The 16,612-nt window shown below is 42.3% G+C and overlaps 1 protein-coding gene across 2 annotated transcripts in view; it reads right to left on the bottom strand.

Annotated features, from left to right (window-relative positions):
* prim2 (DNA primase subunit 2) overlaps positions 1 to 16,612 on the bottom strand; it is a 238,939-nt gene that overhangs the window by 103,823 nt on the left and 118,504 nt on the right. For both annotated transcript variants that reach the window (XR_004412093.1, XM_033021862.1), the window contains exon 7: positions 1,287 to 1,354. Coding sequence is in view for 1 of the 2 variants with exons in the window: in XM_033021862.1 (XP_032877753.1) it covers positions 1,287 to 1,354 (68 nt within the window). In the remaining variant the exon portion in view is untranslated. The remainder of the gene's footprint in view (positions 1 to 1,286; positions 1,355 to 16,612) is intronic.

The raw sequence follows: 16,612 nt of genomic DNA, 5'->3' as shown, positions 1-16,612 counted from the left end.
TTGGGGATGATCAGCCATGATTACATTGAATGGCGGTGCTGGCTCGAAGGGTCAAATGGCCTACTCCTGCACCTATTGTCTACTGTCTATAACTGGCTATCTAAACTACATTTGTCAGCACACATGGAAAAGCTACTTTGAGCCTACCCTGAAGCATTGATATAAGATTCGCCTATTTGCCTTGGTACACTTGTAGTTTTTCCATCTCCTCTGGCACTTGGGTAAATAATTAACGATGCGTGCTTCTGGTTATTTAGATCAAGCAGGGTCTACACGTCATTTGTGAGTTTGATTGAGGTAATCTTAGCGTGAGGCGGGAAGGGAAGCCTGATCAGAGAAATTCATACGTGAAGTTCTGGGAAAATCTTTCAGATTCAAAAATTAAAATAATGTTCCAGGTCTTTAAAGGAAAAAGAAGATGGAGCAGTTGGTTTTGTAAGGGTGAGACGTGAAGAAGACAGAGCGATACCAGTGGATCTGACAGGGAGTAAATCAACCCAATAATAGGAATAGAACCAAGAGAGTTTGATCTCCTGAGTTAAGTATAGAGAGGACGAGGGGAGATTAGAAAGAAGGGCATGTTATCATGGCATTGGTGAGGAAATGAAACAGTAGAGTCCTGAATCTTATGTGACCAAGTTCATGAGCTCCTAGTACTCCTCAGAGCTAAGGAAAATGGGTCCAAACAGATGTCTGTAAGGGAGAAAAGGGTCATCTTTGCAATCTATCCTCAAACAAGATCCTCAACTGAAATAAAGTTCCAACATGAGCTACTAACAACAAATGAGGACATGCCAATATCTATGGAACATCGCAGCATCTAGCTGTCCATGCAGTTGCAGTGTAAACGGTATATGTCAGTGAGGAAAAGTGCAAGCATTCTTCCCTGTTTGCTCAAATCACCAACTACAAACCTAATTTACAACATGGTAATCAGCACTAGTGATCTTACTAACAGAATGCATGCCACAATCAAATTACAATAATAAACTTTGTGCAACCCAAACTTCGGTCATTTAAAAAAAGGTTACATTTGATCAATGAACCAAACAGCATGCACTTTTACATGCCCATTATTGCTGAAATATCTGATAAATATTTAAGTTTAAGCTTACGAAAGCAATTTAAAAATATAGAAGAAAAATATAGCAATCTTCTGGTGAAAGCATTCGCTTTGACATTATAGCTCAGATCTTGTAGGCAGCAAGGCACAGTCATGAGATTCTCATCAGCGCAGGCTTAAATTTAGTTTCCAGCATTTAAATTGTTGTAAAAGGAGCTATTACCTGAGGTTGCTCAGCAGTGGCTGCAGTCGCTCATCTGACTGTATAATAGGCAGCGATCTTGATGTCAACTGCAAAAAAAAAGGTAATTTTCCAATGACAGCTCAAACAGAAGGCTAAATTAATAAATCCACGTTAGAAATTTACTGGAAATGCAATGCATCTCTTCAGATCAAATGTGCATTTCGTTCACAAGTTTGTATAAGTACACATCCCTTTTTCACAAAATGCTGGAGTAACTCAGCAGGATAGGCGGTGACTTTTCTGGTCACGACTGTTCTTCAGACAGTTAGGGGAGAGCAAGTCTAGCGGTATGGAGAAAACACAGTTCTAAGTTGCCGATCATCTGTGTTTTAACTGAAAGTAAGCATGCAGGTACAGCAGGCAATGAAGAAAGCGAATGGCATGTTGGCCTTCATAACAAGAGGAGTTGAGTATAGGAGCAAAGAGGTCCTTCTGCAGTTGAACAGAGCCCTGGTGAGACCACACCTGGAGTATTGTGTGCAGTTTTGGTCTCCAAATTTGAGGAAGGACATTCTTGCTATTGAGGGAGTGCAGCGTAGTTTTACAAGGTTAATTCCCGGGATGGCGGGACTGTCATATGTTGATAGACTAGAGCGGCTGGGCTTGTATACTCTGGAATTTAGGATGAGAGGGGATCTTATTGAAACATATAAGATTATTAAGAGTTTGGACACGCTAGAGGCAGGAAACATGTTCCCGATGTTGGGGGAGTCCAGAACCAGGGGCCACAGTTTAAGAATAAGGGGTAAGCCATTTAGAACGGAGTTGAGGAAAAACTTTTTCCCACAGAGGGTTGTGAATCTGTGGAATCCTCTGCCACAGAAGGCAGTGGAGGCCAATTCTCTATATGCTTTCAAGAGAGAGTTGGATAGAGCTCTTAAAGATAGCGGAGTCAGGGGATATGGGAAAAGGCAGGAACGGGGTACTGAGTGTGGATGATCAGCCATGAACACAGTGAATGGCGGTGCTGGTTCCGAGGGCCGAATTGCCTACTATTGCACCTAGTGTCTAAGGTATCCTCAGCTTCAAGAAAGTAGTCCTATTGAGACTCAATAAGTTTCACACTAAATCTACTTAGTTTTAGGTGGGGACACTAGGAGGATTTATGACTGTGAGCAGGGAGAATGATCAGTTGTCCCATATCCCTGCAGACCTGCTGCCTCAGGCACCGATTCCAATCTTCCTCTTGCAGGCCCATCCTTCCCCCTCCCCTGAGTTCCGCAGTAGCGAATGGGCAGCACAGTGGTGCAGCAGTGGCGTTGCTGCCTTACAGCGCCAGACTCCCGGGTTCGATCCTGACCGAATGCTGTTTGTACGGAGTCTGTACGTTCTCCCTGTGACAACGTGGGTTTTCTCCGGATGCTCTGGTTTCCTTCCACAGACGTACAGGTGTGTAGGTTAATTGGCTAAAGTAAATTGTCCCTCGTGTGTAGGATAGTGCTAGTGTATGGGGTGAACGCTGGTCGGCGCGAACTCGATGGGCTGAAGGGCATGTTTCCACATTGTCTCTCTAAACCAAACTAAAACTTTTGTCTGAGGAACAATGTAATGAGTATGCTTTTGTATTTTAAAAAAAGTGATGGTGAGAGGTCATTGTCCTTCACAGTACCACCTCACACATTGATTGATACTATTGAAGGGGATGAGCATGTGCTCACTCATGAGGTGAGCAATCAGGTTGCATCGAACTGTGGGAACCAGGTATGGTAGCAACGTTTTTTTGACTAACTCCCTCCCAACTAAAATGATTTTTTTTTAAATACAAGTTTAGTTTAGTTTACTGAGCTACAGTGAAAAGCATTAAAAAGAAAAGTGGGAGTTAAAATAGGCAAGAGGAAAGGTTGCCACGAAATAAATTAAAAAGTAAACAATAAGAAATGCTGGAAATCAGAATTAAAAATTGGAAATACTGGAGAGATCAAACTGTGTATCCAGGTAATTTGATCAATGTCCCGAATAATTTAATCAATTCTTCAACATCCAAAATTACAGACAAAATGTGGAAAAGCTTAAATCATCTGGTGTGTCAATTCTGTATTACATACCCTTTGAATCACGCTGATTTATAAATAAACCAAATTTTCAACCTTGTATTTAAAAAATTGTATAGCCAAATGCAACCTTTCCCCTCTTAAGTAGCAGCAATAATGCACCAGAGACCAGTCATTCCAGAGGAACACAGGACATCTCATTTGCATTTAGATGACAATTTTCCGTGGAGAGAAAAGCAAGATTGTAGCTTGTACCTCGGCACACCTTCCTGACATGATCAAGTGGAAATGAACTGAATGATATGCATGCCTCAATGCTTGCATGAAGAATTATTAGGAAGCGTGAAGGCATGGGGCAGGGATGGGGAGGACGAGGAGGGGGGGGGGGGGGGGGGGGGATGGGGACAGTGAGGTGGGGGTAGAGGTGGAGGGTGTAGAAGGTGGGATAGAGGGGAGGAAGAGGAAGGGTAGGTGAGGAAGGGTAGTGGGAGCAGGAGAAGTAAAGGCGGGAGGAGAGGTAAAGTGGGGTAGGATAGTTAGGGGAGAGGTAAAGGGGAGGCAGGGTAGAGGAGGTGGGGGTGGAGCAGTAGAGGGGGGAGGGGTAGACAGGAATGGGAGAGGTGATGGGGCCATAGTTGCCAGCAAAGGAGCCAGAGGGAATGGAGGGGGGGAGGGGGGGGGGGAAAGAATGGGCTAAAGAGGAATGGTGGAGGGGTGAACAGGGGTGGGTGGAGGGCGAACAGGTCAACGGAGAATGGGGGTGGGGGGGGGTGCATGAGGAGAAAATAGAAATTATAGTCAACTACTATTCCATTTAGCAGTTAATTCTATTACCAGCAGAACAGGCTTCTAACAGCAGAATTGTTTTTGTCCTTTTGCATGGTGTAATGAAATTATTTTCTACGGCTGTCAACAGCAAATTTACCCAGTTGTTCAAACATTTGGTCATAAAACAGAGGCCTAGAACATGTCAGCATTACTTAACTCACTATTTAAATATTTGGTATTAAATTGGTATTAGACATGCCTTGGTTTTAATATTCCATCTAGCCAACAGGACCTCTCAAAATATTTGGAGAGATGAATATACATTCAAGTGTTTTCTGTCGCACAATAAAATGTTCCCTAAAAGCCTCTTTGGACATTTTTATTTTGCCATACCAAGCCTTAAAACACCCGATGACCCCAGATCACATCACTGAGGATGCATCCCCACTGAGGATGCAAGATGTATATTTTTCACAAAATAGACACCATTTCACAATTTGTATAGTCAAGATCAAGAGTGTTGAATTGTCATGTGCCGACATTGGAACAATGAAATTCTTATTTGCTGCAGCTTAGCAGGAGATAAAGTATCTATCTTAAATTATTTCAAGGGCCCAGCAGTCTATCATTTTATGTTACCCATCATAAAGTGCTCCCTTATTGTTGGTCAGTTACCAACTATTACATTTGTGAACCATCACTATTGCCCTTGAGATCTGTTGGTGAGCCGCTGCCTTGAGCTGCCTGGAGTTCCAAGATCTTGACTCAGTGAAGGATAACCAGTGAGATATTTTTTAATTTTCTGCCATGTTATGTGGAGAGAAACATGCAGGTCTCAGTGTTTCCATGTGCCAGAAACTCTTTTCCTTCTCAGTGTTAGAGGTCACAAGTTTGGGAGGAGTTGTCGAAGTATCCTAGGTGAGAAAATGAAATATCATTTGTGGATGATACACTTCATTGACATTGGGGATTTGGCGACGATTGTGCCACTGAACAAGTGTGGCAAGTTATGGGCCTGTCCCACTTAGGCGATTTTTCAGCAGACTGCCGGCGACTGTCAAGTTGCCGGCAGTCGCCTGAAAAACCAGGAACTTGAACGGCGACTGTCAGAGAGGAACACACACACACAAGCACATCGCAAAGACGGGGGCCAGGAAAAGCGGAAAAAGCGCTGTCTGAAATTCACACGGTGATACAGACACACACCGCGATGAACAGGAAGGTTGGCGCTGTAATTAAGACGGCTAGCACAGTGTACGTAAGTCCTTTAAAAGAGTGGGGTAGAGGGGGGAGAGGGGGGTGAGAAGGGGTGGAGACACTTTTAAGAAGCCAGACAACTTTTAATAAGACAGAGATTCACAGTTGTGAAGTTCGGCAGACATTTAGCATTACCGGTCGGTTATCCCTTGGTTCTGAAATCTCCTGCTTACGTTTTTTTTCCCCAATGAGTCAATGAAAATGCCCGGTCAGCAAAGGCGATGAACTAAAACTACCTATGACTACCTCGACTACCTACAACTACATGGTGACCCCACTACAACTGCACCCACGACTACAAGATTATCGATCATCTCCATGGAGACCAATTTTTGGTCGCAGAAAATCTTTCAACAAAATGTGGGAACTCCTCGCGACCATGAAGGAGACTCACCAGAGACCACCAGCGAACCTGTAGCGACCATGTGACGAGCGCAGAGTCTCCTGCACTCGCCTAAAAAGTTGCCTAAGTGGAACAGGCCCATTAGACTCCACTGGACATGGCCATTGCCTGACACTTGCGGCATGAATGTTACAGGTTGAATGCTGATTTTCTGGCAACTGATTTTCTGCCCAACCCTATAATCTAGACAAAATTACAAGAGCTCACTTGAAATTCCCTGAGTGGCTACAGATGGCATTGCGAGTGGCGAGTGCTCTTTCCGGTCGTGTCCCTCCGTCATGAAAAAAATCAACTATACTCTCAATCTTCTCTCCAAACTGTTTTGCAATGACAATACAGTAAACCCTCGTTTTAACAACCCCCGTATAACAGATGTCGGATATAGAGGACAGACCTGCCGACTCATCCCCGGATCCCACCGATTCCCCGGCCGTTTAGAGTCGTAGCTTCCGACACCACTCCCGACTCGCAAGGTGTACCAGCGAGCCCTTCTTCACCCACCGAAAGGACACAAAGTGCTGGAGTAATTCAGCAGCTCAGGATCTCTGGGGAAGATGGATAGGTGACATCAGGATCCTTCCTCAGACTTATTCAGTCGGGTGAGTTTCTCCAGCATTTTGTGTCGTTTCACTTTAAAACTAGGCGCCGATGCCGCTGCCCTTCTTCACCGGCTCACACGGCTGTTGTTGCGACACATGTTCTAAATAATTGCAAGTCAAGTTTATGGTAATCTACATAAATACAGTGAGATACCGATACGATGAAAAATGCAGCAAACATTTAAATAAAATGAGGAAAAGATATTTTCTTCGCCACTAAATATGCATAATAGATTGAAGAGAGAGGCTGTAAATAGGAGGAAAAAAAGATGAATAAAAGATACAAGAGGTAAGTAACAGAAAAGTAACTGAACATAATAAGGATTCAGAAGTAAACTATGTCAAATTACTTCTCACTAATGGTACGTTTTAATACTTCTGTCAATAGTAAAGATTTAACAGTTAACTGCAATTCAGAAACCCATGGGAATTTGCGCGACAACGTACTTAGTTCAGTAATTATGAAAGCTCCATTTATATAATAAAGTGCAGTAATTATGAGAATGGTATCATCCAAATTTACATGAGCTTTTCAGTTTTGATAATTCTAAATCTAAATCTGTCCCAATACAGTACTAAGCACATCTGTTCTTTAGTGTAAACTGAGCCTGCAAAGCACAAAGATTCAAGAATTTGTGCATATAGTCTTTGGCGCAATCACACATTTATCAGCTTGAAACCTCTGAAATATCATGGGCAAAGAAAATACATTTATATAGAACCTTTTGCAGCTCCAGGCAGTCCGATTCTGTTTTGGGAAAAAAAAGATTTAGTCACTGTAACAATGTGATCAAGTATGACAGCTAATTGATGCAGAAGGAGGTTTCACAACTAGTAATTGACATATTATGCTAATTTTATCTGATATGGTGTTGATGGACAAAAATAAATATTGGTTAGAGCGCAGGGAAACTCTCTTGATGTTTGTTTTTCCAAAATCTGTCATGGAATTTTAAACATATGCCTAAAGATGAGTGTAAGTCCAATTGCATAGGACACACTCAAAATATTGCATTCAAGGAACATTTTACATTAAGCATTTAATTCCTGAAGGGGGATTGGAAGAATGACAACATTTGACAGCATGAAAAGTTACCACTCTTAGAAACTAAAACTATTTTATTCAAAGTGAAGGTCATCATCTTGGCCGATTAAATATAAATTGCATAAAGGCCATCCATCTATATAGAATGTACATCAATGCAATCAATACACAGCTATCGAATTCTGAAGACAAATGATCAAATTTATATCACCTATATAATGTTAGGTTAGAGAAGCTGGGATTCATCTGTTTTGAGCTGTGAAGGTTAAAGCGTGTTTTTTTTTTTTAAATGAGAGGTGTTCAAAATTATGATGGGTTATTTCTGCTGCCAGGGGACCAGCAGTGGAGCTAGATTTAAGATATTTGGCCAGGAGTCAAGAGGAACAAGTTATCATCTGGAATGCTCAGCCTGACAGGAGAATGGTGTAAAGATTCCATAACAAGTTTCAAGAGGGAATTTGGAATATACTTGAAATGAAAAAATAATTGCAAGGCTAGGTAATAAAAGCTGCGAGGCAGGCCAACTACTCTGCTTTACAACGCTGCTATCTGAAATATTATATGATTACTGGAAGTAATTATTCTGCACTGCTCAATCTTCACCTTGGTTGATTAATTTGACCTTTGGTCTAATATATTAAACCAAGTAAATATATGAACTGAATCAAAGCAATGCATCTTGATAACAACATTCATTAATGGTAAGTATTTACATCTTCTTCTGAAACAAAAACTATTAAAGCTTAAATGACCCATGCCATATGGTTGCTTCTGAAACCCATGGATAATTTTACACAGAACCTCATGTTTGAATTATTGTAATCAAGTTTTTGCTTGGCACCTTACCAAACTAATGCTGATCAAAATCAATGATATTCCACAAGATTGTGTTAACGGTAATATCCCCTCCCTCATTGCATACCAATTGACAGTTTATCATACTATCCTCCTTCAGCACCTCTCTACCATTATCCACCCGCAACCGACCCCACGCACCCATCCAGTCACTGCCCACCCTCATCCACTTCTACGTCCCACTCTCGCCTGATCTTACTCACCATCCAGTCACTGCCCACTCTCTCAAGAGTCAAGTCAAGAGTGTTTTATTGCCATATGTCCCCCAGATAGCACAATGAAATTCTTACTTGCAGCAGCACAACAGAATATGTGAACATAGTACACTGTAAACAATATAATAAATGAGAAAAAAAAGCTCAGTGTGTGTATATATACACATAACACACATGCATACATACACATAAAAAGCAAACAAACTCACCATCGAGTCACTGCTCACCCTCACCCAATACTACTTCCCATCCAGTCACTGCACACCATCACTCGATCTTACTCACCATCCAGTTACTGTCACCCTCACCACATTCTGCTCATCCGTCTAGTCACTGGCAGGGATCACCAGTAAAGGTTCTTCTTTCCATGTCCAAACATTAGCACTTCTGGAGCATCTACACACATGCCCAACTCTTGCCTTTTCCACCTAAACATCATCCTCAAAGAAACAGAGCATCAGTTTCCAACTGTAGGTTGACAATACTCAGCTCTTCCTCCTCCATGACAATTGCCTTGTCCTCAAGTCGTCAAATAACGTATCAACATATGAACAAGAAACTTTCGTCCAACAAGTGTCAAGAAGTCTAAGGCCATTGCATTTGCTTCCCATTTGTGTCCCATCAGTGAGAACTCTCAGCATTTCCAGTACAAGCTATTTTTACACACGGAAGAACATTCAAAAGCAAAATTTCCAATTTTGTCCGTAAAGAAAAGAGCTGAGATTGGATGAACTAATTTCATGTAAGAAACTAATGACTGATGGGAGAAGAGAGACAAATTTCATCATCTTCAGGTAGATTCAAATGTAGATATGGGAGACGAAAGAATACTTCACCACCATGCTGATTTCCATCTATTTCCAACAATAGTGACCATCATTTATACAGTGCATCTGACATAAAAGGGTCTCCAAGCATTTTCCAGCTAGAGAGATGAACATAGAAGACAGAAATTCCATTCATACCTTTGGCATCGCTTTGCAATGAATAGAATATTTTGAAAGGGCAGTCATTGTGGCTGTGTAAAAGGAAATATAATTTGAAATTACCTCGTGCCTTTCCCAATCTTCAATGTCCCAAAGTAGTCTCAAACTAATCAAGTACTTTCAGGAGCACAGTTATGGTTGCAAAGCAAGGAACATGCCACAGAGCAAGTTTCCACAAGAAGAAGCAGTAAGAAGATCATTATTTTAGCATTCTTGGTGAAGAGATAAACATCGAGAAAAATCAACTGGTTTTCTTCAGAATAGTGCTCATTCAAGCAAGCAGACATTTCAACCAAAATAAAGCCCCTCTTATAACACAGCATTTTCTCAGAACCGCACTGGAATATCAATCTGGATTATGGAAACATCGTCAATGGTTACAGAAGATTTGTAAAACAAGGAGCCGGTAACACAAAATCAATGAGTAGGAATTATACTTCTGTTTGTTGAACTTCACTGGGCACAAATAAGCTGATTCACTCTCCTCTGAAATCCAGATCCAAGAGTTTTTAAGAAGGATATATCCTGTAATGAATGTATAAGAACGGCAAGTACGATCTCCATAAGACTATCAGAGATGCCTCGAGTGAATTGCAAAATAACTTAAAGGCTCAATTCAATCAAGCAGATACCAGTGTTAGGGCTTAAATACCATCACGGGCTACAAGCCGAAATCAGGGGCAATCCTCAGCAACAATGCTACTCGACAAGTTCCACCTAGATGGTCCCTACATCCCCCGCTGGTCTGTACCATACATTATGGTGGCTGAATCTGGATCTCCTTCATGAGGATAAACTCTTGTAAAATAGTTGTCACTGAATGAGTCCCTGGATTGGGCCACAATCTTCTCTGACATCTTCAACCTCTCACTTCAGCAGTCTACTGTTCCCATTTGCATCAAGGTAACCTCCATTATTCTGGTCCCCAAGAAAATGTAAGTGCCCCGTAGCTTTAACATCAACCACTATGAAGTGCTTTGAATGTGGCTCACTTCTGTGCCAGCCTCCTAGACAATCTAAATTGCTTGCAATTTACATACTGAATAAATGGGGATTATGATGGTTGCCATCTATCTTGCACTATATTCAGCCCTATGCCATTTTGACAACAAGAAACCCTATGTCAGGATGCTATTTGTTGACTACAGCCCAGCCTTCGACACCATAAAACAAAATAAGCTCATTCCTAAACCTGTGGACCTTGGTCTGGTGGCATCCATCTGCAAAGTAGTTCAATTTTGCTGGGAAAGACGAGAAAGATGAAGAATATAATTGTTAGAGGGGATTCTTTCGTGAGGGACACTATCTGGGTATTATTTGTAGCAGCAGGTGAGATTCTAAAAAAAACACATCATCTCGCTAATGCCTGGTGGTGTACCCTCCCACTTAAAATATTCTGCACTGAACTACTGCAGATCCATAAATCATGGTACATATTGGTAACAATGAAGTGGGAAGAAAAACGGATGAAGGACCGCAGGAAGATTTTAGGGACTTAGGAAAGTGCATGGAAATATTCGGTTATCACTAGATTAATCCTGTGGCTCATATTTGTGAGAGCAGAAATAGGAGAAGGCACAGATAAATGACTGGGGAATTTCAAACAATTCTGGAGAAATGGGTCCAAAAGAGGCTGCACATATTGCACTTCTGGACCTGCGACCAACTTCCTTGCAGGAAGGTTTGTTAATATATAATGGAGGGAGTTTAAACTTGTTTGATAGGAAGGCTGCACAGGAAAGTGGCATTGAAAAGAAGACCCAATGTAGGGAGCATTGCAAAAGATAAATAGCACAAAAGTAAAGAAAAAGGAGAATTTTTAAAACCCAACCGAGAGTATGATAGGTCTACACAGATGTCTGAACTCTTTAAACAATGCCTGTGAGCTGCAGGTACAATTGATCAAGCGAGATTACAATATTGTGACAATTTTCAACTAAGACTAATATAAAAGGTTAAAGAACAGGTTATAAATGTTCCTGGATACAAGGTGTTCAGAAAAATAGGGAAGAAAGGAGGTAGAGTAACCGTACAAATTAAGAAGAATGTTGAACATTTGGAGAAAGGATGTCCTCGAAAATCAAACACAGAATAAACATGGTTAAGAGCGATGAAACATAGGAGCAATTACAGAGGGTCCATTGCATCGGATGCTAAATAACGGGAAGGATATTCAAAGCAAATTTGAGGGAGAATGGCATAAGAGTGGTGATACTGAGTGATATTACTATCCAGATACAAATTGTTACAGCAACAATGCAAGAGGCAAAGAAGGGGAGGAGTTTCTGGTGTGCTCAGGAGAACCTTCTTGATCGGTATGTTTCTGGCCAAAAGAAAAATGCAGCAAGCACATTGGACTTGGTTCTGGGAAATGAGCCAGGCCGAGTGGAACAAGCATTGGGAGAATACCCAAGAATCAACATAAAGGTTTACAAAAATTGAAAATGATATAGATCATTTGAAGACAAAAATAGGAAATTGGGCAAGAGCCAGATTCAATACGTTGACAATGATCTGACCTAGGTAGACTGGAATCAAATTGCAGCATTGTGTAGAGTCTATCTTTAGTAGAAACAAGCATCTGCAATTCCTTTTTATTACACTGGAATCAAATCTTGGCAAGGAAAACTGTAATTGAACCATGGGGTGCCTTCAGGATGGAACTGTTACAGCTATACATAGGGAAACATACAGCAATAGGTAGGGAAATTGAATCCAGTGCTGCCTGGATAACCAAAAAGATCGAGTAAAATAGAGCGTTAAAAAAGTGCACGTGATGCAAAATTGTCAACAAGATTGAGAACCCGACTGATGCTAGAAAATTCAGAGGGAAAGTAAAAGTGGACATAAAATAAGCACACTAAGATAAACATAAAAGAGAATACAAAAATAATCAATTGACACATAAATAGGAAATGGGTTACAAGAGATAAGGACAATCAAGGATCAAACAGAAATCCATGCAGAGGGGCAGAGGACATGGCAAACAAAACATGAGTATATGACATCACTTTTCACCAAGGGAAATTATTTTGCTGGAGTCTCGGAAAAGGAAAATGTGCATGAGATTTAAAAAATTGATGAAAAGTAGAACATTTCTCCCACCATCCCAGTCACACTGATCCTTTCCCCTCCTCCATACACTCATCTACCATTCCTGGTACCCCCATTTCCATTGTATTTCCCCTATTTCCTCTCTCCCACCTGTCCCCTTGCACCCGTATTCCTCCCTCCAACTTTACATTTCACTCCTCCTCTTCTTTCCTTACCAGATGTCCTTTTGATCGCGGTGTTTTGCTCACGTGTCAAAAGCTGTAGTGCTGGTGGAACTCAGCAGGTCAGGGGAGGAATGTTCCCTCTCCAGATGCAGCCTAACTCACCACCATTTTTGTTTTGCTCATTTTTCCAGCATCTGCAGTTTCTTGTGTCAGCCTTTGTCACTTTAACTCCACTAATCACACTCCCTCACCAGTAGCCACCTATCACTTGCTTTACCCCATTCCCACACCTCTCTTTACCAGCTTTCCTCAACTATTCCAACCGGTCTGAAGAAGAGGAACACAAAAAGCTGGAGTAACTCAGTGGGACAGGCAGCATCTCTGGAGAGAAGGAAAGGGTGACATTTCAGGTCGAGACCCTTCTTCAGACTGTAGGACATGTACATGGAGTCTGAAGAAGGGTCTCGACCCGAAATGTCACCCTTTTCTTCTCTCCAGAGATGCCGCCTGTCCCGCTGAGTTACTCCAGCTTTTTGTGTTGATCTTCGGTTTAAACCAGTTTAAACCGGTTTAAATCTGCAGTTCCTTCTAACACATTTAGTCTGAAGAAGAGTTCTGGCTCAAAATGTTAGTCCATTTCACACTGCAGATACTGCTTGGCCTGCTGAGTTCCTGCAGTGCTGCTTTTATAGGAAGTCGGTGTTTAAAAGGCAAGATGTACTTGAAATGGCACAGGGGCACAGCAGTTGTTGCTGATGTTTCAACGGTTCAAGAAACCAAGGGTCGATGGTGTCAGTGGCACCTACAGATTCTTTACATGACTATGCCTGAATAGTCTACCAGTTGCACTACCTGATTATTCATGTACATTATGATCTGCCTGGATACTATGCAATACAATGCTTTTCACTGTATCTCGGTATAGGTGACAATAATAAACCAATACTAATACCATGTGGGTTACATTTGGGTGCTTCAAATTCCTTCAATATCAAAGTCTCTACCCATGCCAAAGTCTCATCAGCTAGATAAACTGTAAATTACTCTTTTGTGCAGATTAATGTCAAACAAAAATTAACGGGGAATTCACAGGCATGTATGACAGAGATTCAGGAAAGTAAGAAGAGTAATGTGACTAATGGGATTGCTCCCCTGAGAGCTGGCACATAGCGACTAGCATCTTTCTATGTGATGATATGTATAAGATCATTCTGAAAGTGTTAAAGAATAATGATCTGGGAAGTTCTTTATTTGGTTGAATGTGGCAAGGCTAGTTGAGAAAGTGGTTAACACTGCATACAGGACCCAGGATATTACAAATAGCAGTACTGATTTGTTTTGCATCATTCATGGCCTTCATCAATGTGCGCAATCCTCATCTCTATCGATAGAAAGTGAAGCAATATTGTGCATGCTTCATTTATAATTCTCAGTAAAACAAGCCACATTTCGGTTAGGTCATGGGAATTAAAGGATCCTGACTGGGCATTGACATGTTGTTGTCTAGATTTGCTTATCAAATTTCCAGTGCTTTATATACGTGTTAAATTATTGAGCTCTTTCAAAATCATGTGCAGCTGATATGCTGTGATCCTTGCCTTATTAATGAGCACGTGCCTTGCAGTGACTTGTGGCACAACATCTACATATGTCCTCTCTCCTCAACCTCCATGGCAGCCTTTATGCTGCTATACTATGGCTGTGATGGAGGGAATTATTTCGACTGTGTCCTGCTTCCCGTGATTTCTAGTGAGGAAGCAGAAGTAGTTAGGATTTTATAAGCAGCTGCTGCTGTTGGGAATTCTGTAAGTTGCAATTTAATGTAGCATTTGGGGTGTGAATTCATCTTGTTTTTTAAAGATAGATTTTCCTTACTTTATTATTTTTCAGGGAAGGCCTGATTGGGCATTAGCACAAACTGTTAAGCGCTTTCTCACGGGGCGACTTGACGCAAGATGTAACCAGAGTGAAGTGGTCGTGGTCTAGCACGATATCACACGATATAACGGGGGGTAGATAAAGAGTTCCCACGGTACTCGGCATTTCTGTTATTTGTGCGAGTGACTTGTCCGTCTCCCGAGCTTTCCCGTTAAATCTTGAATGAACATTGTGAACTGTGAAAAGTGTTGTTAAATCATCACATGGCACAAATGATGTCACTTTTTTTTCACACACTATAAATATCCTCCCTTGGTTGAATTGGCTCATTTGGAGACATGCCTGTACCAATGCCGTAACTTTACTGCAGGAAGATGCCACATTACTTAGGAGAGAGGGGGAGAGAGACAGAGAGAGAGGCACAGAGGCAGGGTGATGTACTTCGGGGTGACTGGCGGAAGAGAAAGAGCACACATGACCTTGGTCTATCTGTGTGTGTGGGAGCGAAGAGAGACTAAGCCAAATACATCGGTCTTATTGTGTGTGGGGGGAGAAAGAGAGAGGTGGGGGAGGGGGAGAAAGAGAGAGGTGGGGAGGGGGAGAAAGAGAGAGGTGGGGGGGAGAGAGAGAAATGAGGGGAGACGTATATACACACACAAAGCAGAGTTTTACTGTGTATGTGGGAGACACAGATGGACTGAGCACAGTACCTCGGTCTTACTGTGTGTGGGAGAGGGGGAGAAAGAGACGTACACTCACAGAGGCAGAGTCTCTCAGCCTGTGTAAGAGGGAGGGAGAGAGAGAGAGAGGCACACACAAGGTGGATGTGAAATCTCACCTGCCTGTTTCAGTGACAGACACCCGCCGCCAGTAAATGAAGACACCCCCATCTGTCTCCCCCTCCTCTCCCTCGACTCCCCCACCTTTCCCTCCCAACTCCAGTCCCGTCCCGACCCCCTGGGAAACTGAAGGGAGCAACAATCAACTGCTGCCTGCCCGCTGAGTTAAAGAGTTCCAACGTGTGTTTCAGAGTAAAGAGTCAGCGCAGAATCCTTGATAATCAAAAACTGTCTGAATCAGCAAGTTAGACACAAAATGCTGGAGTAACTCAGCGGGCCAAGCAGCATCTCTGGAGAAAAGGGATAGATTCCATTTTTGGTCGGGACACTTCTTCGGGATGATTGTAGGGGGAAACTGGAAGCAAGAAAAGACCGGGACAAATCAGGGCCAACAACAGATGACCTCAGCAGGGTATTTTGAAGAGGGGTCCCGACCCGAAATGTCGCCTAACCCTTTCCTCCAGAGATGCTGCCTGACCCGCTGAGTCACTCCAGCACTTTATGTCTATATTTGGTTCCCTGATAGGCCAATTGTTGGCTAAGGATAGTGTGATCCCGAGAGGGAACCATCGTTGCAAACCTTGGACTGGTTAACCGACATTTACTGCATGGGGGAGGGGGGGGCAGGAGGGGGTGGGCGGGGGAGAGAGAGAGAGAGTGTAAGTTACCTAAAATTAAATAATTCAATGTTCATAGTGAACACAGACACAAAATGTTGGAGTAACTCAATGGGTCAGGCAACATATCTGGAGAAAATGAACAGGTGGCGTTTGTGTCTATCTTCGGTAAAAACCAGCATCCGCAGTTCCTTCCTGCACAATGGATCTCAGTGTCAGTCTCTGACTCCCGTTGGCAGGCCATTCGGCCCACAGCCCGCCCAGCGATGACTAACCCATGTCACAGGGGGATGGTGTGAAGGCGGAGTTAGACAGAGCTTGATTAATGTTACGGTTGGGGAATGGGCCATAATATGGCCAGGGAAACGCTGTTATTCATGACGCCCCCTTCGCCCTTTCCCAGCTGTTCTCAATCGCACCCCTGGCCACACAAAAATGTATACTTTAAGAAGGAATACACGGAACATTTAAACTCAGAACGCTTCTAACAGAGTGAGCCATGTGAGCACTTTGATCATTCTCCCTATATTTGCATTTGACAAAATAGTCGGGAAAAAATGTTTAAAAGTGTTCATACCTTTTGCTATGCCTAATTGGCCCTTAACTCTGCGAAAATAGTCTGATATTCGTAGGT

This window comes from Amblyraja radiata, chromosome 5 (assembly GCF_010909765.2).
Source record: "Amblyraja radiata isolate CabotCenter1 chromosome 5, sAmbRad1.1.pri, whole genome shotgun sequence".
NCBI lineage: Eukaryota > Metazoa > Chordata > Chondrichthyes > Rajiformes > Rajidae > Amblyraja > Amblyraja radiata.
The sequence above is the reverse complement of the archived record's forward strand: the minus strand, read 5'-3'. Positions and strand labels throughout refer to the sequence as shown.